At 42.3% G+C, this 7,012-nt stretch overlaps 2 protein-coding genes across 2 annotated transcripts; one reads left to right on the plus strand and one right to left on the minus strand.

Moving 5' to 3' along the window:
* The first annotated feature begins 289 nt into the window (after positions 1-289).
* LOC141841504 (uncharacterized) lies at positions 290-2,650 on the plus strand. The gene is made up of 2 exons (XM_074729676.1): positions 290-474; positions 2,363-2,650. Exons 1-2 carry the CDS (start codon positions 349-351, stop codon positions 2,465-2,467), a joined length of 231 nt encoding a protein of 76 aa, XP_074585777.1. The 5' UTR covers positions 290-348; the 3' UTR covers positions 2,468-2,650.
* Positions 2,651-5,060: 2,410 nt separating this feature from the next.
* On the minus strand, positions 5,061-6,727 carry LOC141842169 (uncharacterized). The gene is made up of 2 exons (XM_074730394.1): positions 6,042-6,727; positions 5,061-5,954 (listed from the first exon to the last, which is right to left on the minus strand). The coding sequence occupies exons 1-2, from the start codon at positions 6,399-6,401 to the stop codon at positions 5,268-5,270; spliced, it is 1,047 nt and encodes a 348-aa protein (XP_074586495.1). The 5' UTR covers positions 6,402-6,727; the 3' UTR covers positions 5,061-5,267.
* Positions 6,728-7,012: the final 285 nt, after the last annotated feature.

Below are 7,012 nucleotides of genomic sequence, written 5' to 3' on the forward strand. Positions count from 1 at the left end.
AGAAATTTACTTATATAAAATGGAAATAGAAGCAGATGAATATTCAAATACGAAAAAAAATAATTAAATTTTCAATAAATCTATAGGATCTTTGAATAGTTCACAAGTTACATCCGCTACCGTGACAGTACTCAATATATTACCTCCTTTTGGTTGGACTTACCTTGCCAACTGGTGGGGCACGGCAGTACCCAGGACTTGGGTTTCGCTTCAAGAACAGTTGTCCGCGAGCCACGTCATGATTTCATTGGTAGTGACTTAGTCGCTTCGTAAGGCAGCGATCGAGATTTAGAACGCACGGCTCACAGCGAGTTCTGAAGCAGCAGAGAAAGAAAGGGGGAAGCGGAGATGTCGTCGATCTGGGCGTCTAAGGGATGGCTGGAGGTCGGCAAGTTCGCCTTGTACGTATCGATCCCCGCCGCCCTCACCTACGCTACCACCGACTCCAATACCATCCACAAGCTCATGGGCTTCGTACGCTCTTTCCCCCTTCCTTTCTCGTTTATGGTTCCATCCATTGAAAATCTTGTTCATTTCTGTTCGTGATCGCAAGAAAACAAGATAAATTTAAAAACTTTTCTTTCTATTTTGCTTTTTTTAGTGCTAATGAAATGGCCGCTGTTCGATTTTTTTTTTTTTTTAATTTTCTCGTACACTGAATTAGAGATTTTAGGGGTTAGGGCGTTTGCCGTCAGTTTCCGTCGTTGGAAAGTAAATTGGTTATGGACAATTTGGATATCGAACGAAGAAATGATTTTGTGAACATTAAGGACATGAGTTGTAAGATTTATTTTCTTATGGAATTCGAAGAAATTGGAAGTGGTTAAGCAGTTAAACATTCATTTATTGTCTACTTTGCCTGTTATTCACCTGTCAACATGGGGCTATGCTATCTTGTTACTTTTAGGTGCGAGTTTCTTCTCATGAGACTTTCTGGTGCCGTCACTTGTATGTTTAAACAATTTGGTTGTTCTGACAATTATGATCGCTTCTGGTGGAGGCTGATTGGAGAAGTGTTTTTGGCCGACAAATCTAATGAGCTATGCTTACAGTTTATCCTTGCTTTCTATCGATTTGTATGTCGGCCAAACACCATCTATTGGTATCAATACCATCAAGAAACCACTGCCAGGATCTACCCTTATAAGCTAGATGTTTGAATTTGAATCTGATGCCTCGAACCATCTTTTGTAGATTGGAGACAGTGCACCTGATCCACAAAAATTAGCTCCACCAAAAGGCCATGTGTATAATCTTCATCTCTCATGGTAGAAGCAACAAATTGAACATATCTTGTGCAATCAAGCATGACCTCCTTTAATGCAGGAAAAAAATTTAAAAAAAAAACACTCAAGATTGATGTATTGTGATTCAGTCTAAGCTTATTCTATTCTGGTATCCGAGCCTATATATGATATTAGAGTAAAATTACATAGAAACTTAAGTCACTGCTGAAACTGTGTGCAAAGACACTTTCTGTCATTACATGGCTCTTCAATGTGTTCATCACGAATGGAGGGAATAAGCAAAATTTCAAATGAAACCTTACCTCATGCACTTAAAACTTCCCATGAATATAACTCTCCTCTCTGTAATGGACATTATTACTTGTTTCCAACTACCTCTGCAAACAAGATGTGGCTCCTACATGACTCTAGTATATTTTTTAACGTAAAAATCCCAGCCACACTGAAAAGGATGGAAAGTCCTAAAACTTGGGCACTCTTGGGGGTGTAGGTTTTGGATCACTGAGGTGTACATGCACGTGCACCTGACCATGGAACAAATTGCTCAACTTGATATGTTGCACCAAAAATTGTAGACAGCAGTATAAGGTGGGCCAAGAATGTGTATGACTAAGTGAGCGTCGTTCCAGTTTGAAGTCAGTTATATGTAATAATAAAAAGAAAAAAATTGCTCTGTGCTATACCCTGTTGCAATTGCTTTCTGCCCAACAGTGTCTGGACTTCTGACAAAATATGCAAATGTCGTCTCAAAGTACGTCCAGGGAAATATATGAGAATCCTAAAATATTATGATGATGGTGAACAACCCAGTTATTTCTATAATTTGTTGATTATGGGGGTTCTATAATCATGATTCATTTTGCATTTTGTAGTTCTTTTCTGAAGGTTTAGTTCTAAGTACAGGCTAATGATACTAGCTCAGTTTTGTGAACAGCAAATTATGTGATCTTGCATGATTTTTTTTTTTTTGCAAATTTTATGCAAACAATCAATAGTATTGAAATTGTAAGGACTAAGGAGTTTCAAAATTGTCAATTTAAAGTATCTTTGAGTAATCTATGTTTCTTTACTATTTTAAAAAAATGTTTAACATGCATATGAGATCTTTTATGCAGCGTTCTTATGTAGTTTATCCACCTGAGGGTCCCCGTCCACCTTCACCAGAGGAATTTAGAGAGATGGTGGCCCGAGAACGTGCCCAAAAGAAGCAGCAGCAATGAATGCTTTGAAGCGCAAGTGTAGGGTAATTGCAAACTTCTCTTGCTGTTTGCCATAGTGAATGATTTGTGGTGTTGAATCGCAAGTAATCCTTGTATCTTCAATGTCTACATTTTGTTTAACATATCTACCGATGACATATCGTGTTAAATAAAAATACCTAGAAACCTTTGACATCTTGCCTACATCTTTTAGATTTGGCCTTGTGTTGAGTACCAAGTAAATAAATCACTTGAATTCTGTCTATTGATCTATGCATTTTGGTACACGTCCATGCAATTAGAAAATGATAAGCCAACATACTCAACATAATATTAGTTCCAGAGGAAGTTCTTCCAAGCATTCTTGTGATTAATTGTTTTTTAAAAAAGTCTATTTGTTGGAGCACTGGTTGTGCCTCACTCTTGACCCTTTAAAGCTTGAGCTTAACGTTTATTGCTAAGCAGCAGTAAAGATGAACACTTTCGAGTACCAGCATTAAATGATTAGCCAATGTGCTAGGAAGGTGAAAATTATCTAGATTTGATAAGGTAGGTTTCAACCTAAAGCCCTGAGCGACTCTTGGGTTTTGAGTAGGGATGAGAAAAGGTTTCTTTATGTCTGCCTATTGAGTGCATCTTGTACTTCTTAGTTACGAATAGGGATGGGGAGTTTTTTTTTTTTAAAGGTGTTTAGTGTCTTTCTGACATATTTAGAAAGGTTTGGTATCATTAATTTTTGAGAGAGTGATTTTCATAAAGAATGTCGCTATAAATATGACATGCAATACATTTGAATTTGAAGCTATGATGGCAACTTTCAACTAAATTTAATTAATTTTATAGTGGATTATCTTTTTATTCTATTTTATTGCATCCTAAAATAGGATTAAGTTTTGTAGGTAATTATTCATCCAGTTGGCCATGGATATCAATTCTAAACCTTCAAGGTATAAGAAATAGGTAAATGTAGTTTGAAGATGATGTTGCAAATAATCACATGATCTTTTCAAAACAACTACATTCTATAAATGCATTAATAAATAAAATCAGAAATATAGTAAAATAATTGAAAATTTAAAACAAAATTAAAGGTTATTGTCAGACCTTTTAAAACAAAATTTAAAACAATGGTCTTATGTCAAGTGCAGCCTGTGGACTCAATGTTTTCATGGGCAGGTCACCCACCTATTAATTGGCACTGGTGAGCACAGCCCAAAGCCTTGTGGAACTATGCCTGTCATTGCACTCATTTCAGAGCTTGACAACTCTAGTTACTCACAAAGCAATTTTCTGCTCTATAAAATCTCTTTTCCTAGAACACCCAAACACACCTCGATGCCAATTGACATCTCTAATCACTGAAAACCAGTCTTTTGTCCAATTAAACCACTTTTGACATGACTTCCAAAACCCAAACAAATCTCTAGCAATAAGCACAAGCACGGTGAGGTACACAGAATGCCACAGTGCAGTGAATTCCTTTTCCAGGCACTGTAAACTCCAAGAACAGTATGCTTTGTAGGTAGGAAACCAAGCGAGGGTAAAAAAAAAAAAGGGACTGCTTTCCTTGTTTCAGTCTAGCGAATTATGCAGTGACAACTTTAGAAACACTTGTCCCCATTTCTGTTCTCTTTTTCTTTTTCTTTGCTTTTGCTCACCGTGAGATTTTGCAGTACTGTCTCTTCAGAGTTCAGAAACCCCCTTTTATGGATGAGACTTTAATAAAAGGTGGTGGTGGGAGAGGTCAATAATGACCCCAACAGTGTTGAGGAAGGCAAGGAAAGGTCATGGCAGAGGGTGGCGAGTTGCTTTTCTGAAAGCAAAGTAGCTCTTAGTTTTTATACGGTAGTTAGTGAATGTTGTCTTTATTCATAGGCTCATCCAAAGTTTAACTAATTGTTAGGGGTTACAAGTGATGATCAGCAGTGCTGAATCATCAAATGAACCAGTTGAATCAGTCCATCTAGACCTGCTTTTTCAAAACCTTATTGAGAAGTGCTGAAGCACAAGGACCCAAAAATGCAAACAACATATGTTTTTGCTAAATCTTTGATTTGGGAGCCAAACTTTACTTTGCCGACCACAATTAATTACTGCGAACCCTCATTTCAAAGTCACTGTTTGGAGCAAGTGACCACTGCCTTCATCCAATGTTCAAAGTCGTACGAAACAGAACCTCCAACTTTATCTGCCTCTCTGATCATTCTTCTCCTCGCTTAAAATATCTTTATGATTCCACACGCATTGATATAAAACACTGAACATTTGGTAATAACAAAGGCAACAAAAGCAGAGATATCATGTCCTTCCTCTTCGGTTGAATCGAGAAGGCACGAGGCTTCCATTCACCTCATTTTATTATTATTATTGAAATTTACCTTCTCCCTTGCTTTGGCTTTGAATTGAGCTCCCTGTCATGGAATTTGGAGCTCTTTGAAGTTGCAGTCTCAGCGGAGAGAACGAGGGCGATGTCTTCTCTGTTCCCCTTCGAGAGACCGCCTCTGCCATGGTTTTTGCAACCTCCAAGAACAAACACAACAGAGCATGGGTCATGGCAGAGCTACGGAGAATACTTCGATGGGTACAATAATGTCAGCTGCTGCAACAACTCAACTAGACTCAACAAAAAGATTGCTTTCTTATCCATTAATTACAAGCATGACGAAATTATGTTCGTCTTCCAAGAGTAAAAGAGTTCAACTTTGATCAATATTCCTGTTGAACAGTTCATGGAAGACCCGTAGATCCGCTAGAATTTTAGTCCTCGCTAGGAGTTCCACAAACAGAAAAAGTTTTTTTTTTTTTTTGGGTTTTTAACTTGTTAGAGGATGGAAGAAAGGCCGGAGATGAGCTTATCACCGGCCCTCGGGCTCGCCGGCGATGCTCCCCGTGTCTCAGTTTCCACTTTTGTGGCCTCATCTTCCCCGGCAGAGCCGTTGAACTCGTTGGAAAGACGGAGGGCTGAGATTGACCGGAGAATGACGCTGCCGCTGCCGGAGTTGTTCTCGCCCTGGGCTTCGACGGCGGTCGTGCGCTGGTAACTAGGGGAGAGCCACTTGGCTTGCATGTAGTCCGATCGCCTCCAGGGCGGAACGTGAAGGCCCTTCTTCTTCAGGCTCTGCCGCGCGGCCGCCGATGCGAGGGCGACGATCCGCTGGAGCCGGTCGGGTGGGCCGACGAACAGCGACGGGAGGTTCTGGAGTACGGCGCGATATGACTTGGTCGGCCGCGCCACCTCGAACTCCGACTTGAAGTCCACGTCCACTAGGAGGCGGTGGCCGCCGCCGTCCGCCTCCACCACGTCGACGTACTCGTACTCCCCAGCGGGAAAAGAGGGATTTTTATCCCACTGAGACTTGCAGATGGCAGCGTCGTAGCCGGCGGAGCGAAGACCGTCCACCACCATTCTCCGGCTGACGTGCTTGTTCTCGGAGACCGCCTTCTCCAAGATCTTCGACGCGTCCGCCAGGAGATTTCCCTCCGCCACGCTCGCGCAGGGCACCAATCCCTAGTAAATCCCGCCACACGCGTTTGAAATCGAGATCGATACTCTCAGAATCGAAGCTTAGGGGGTAAATTAACGAACACACTCTACCTTGATCGCCTCGGCGGCGTCCGGAGGCGCATCTGCGTCTCGGGCCTCGAAGTCGTCGTCGGAGCTGTCGTCGAAGTTGGCGTTGAAGCAGATGCAGAGCCCCCTCGGCGGTTTCTCGTGGCTCCCTTCCTCGCTGAAGCGGAAAAGCATCGCATCTAGATCGCTGGCGTCCTCCCTCTTCTTTTCTCTCTCGTCTCCGGCTCCGGCGAGCTTCTCGGCCGAGGAAGACCTAAGAACGCTCGGAAACTGCCACAGCCGCTTCCGCTGCGACTTGGCCGCCGGCCTCGCTGGGTCGCTCCTCTGAGCAAGTTCCGCAGCTCCGCCGGCGTCGATCGGCTGGATCTTCATCGGGAAATGCATCGATCAAGCGATCACGACCAAAATGCTACCTTTCCTACTCACACCGATCTCAAATCTCAACTACTCCCACCACTCAACATCGATTTCAACAAAAAAATTTGTCAGAAAATAAACGAAAAATTCACCGCTAATAATCACAAAAATTCCATCTTTGAGGTCAAATAAGTAGGAACAGCACGCTCTCCGACGAATTCCAGGCGAGGATCGGTAACCTAACTGAGATCTCTTCCATTGATTCCGGCGAAGGAGGTCGAGGACATGAAGTCGAGGAGGAGCGGAGTCGAGCAGAGGAGTTTTATGAAGGGGAGCAGGTTAATAATAACCCGCTTGGGCTTCGGATGCGGTACTTGCCCAACTTCACATAGAATGCCTTAAAATTCATCGCGATCACGCCACGTGTCCATTTCCCAACCATATTTGATATTTCCCCGACGCGCGTGAAATCCCAAAGACTAAAACAGCCCTAGTACATGCTCTAAATATCGGAATTACCCCTGCTTTGTCGATTAGCAACGGCTCTCTCCTCGCGATCAAAACCGTCCAAAATAACGCTCCGTGTTAAACGGATATAAACCGCTATAGAGTCGTTATGAGGTGGGGCATATGTCGGA

Source organism: Curcuma longa, chromosome 11 (assembly GCF_044706935.1).
Source record: "Curcuma longa cultivar G26 ecotype Majalengka, Jawa Barat chromosome 11, ITB_CL_G26_1.1, whole genome shotgun sequence".
NCBI lineage: Eukaryota > Viridiplantae > Streptophyta > Magnoliopsida > Zingiberales > Zingiberaceae > Curcuma > Curcuma longa.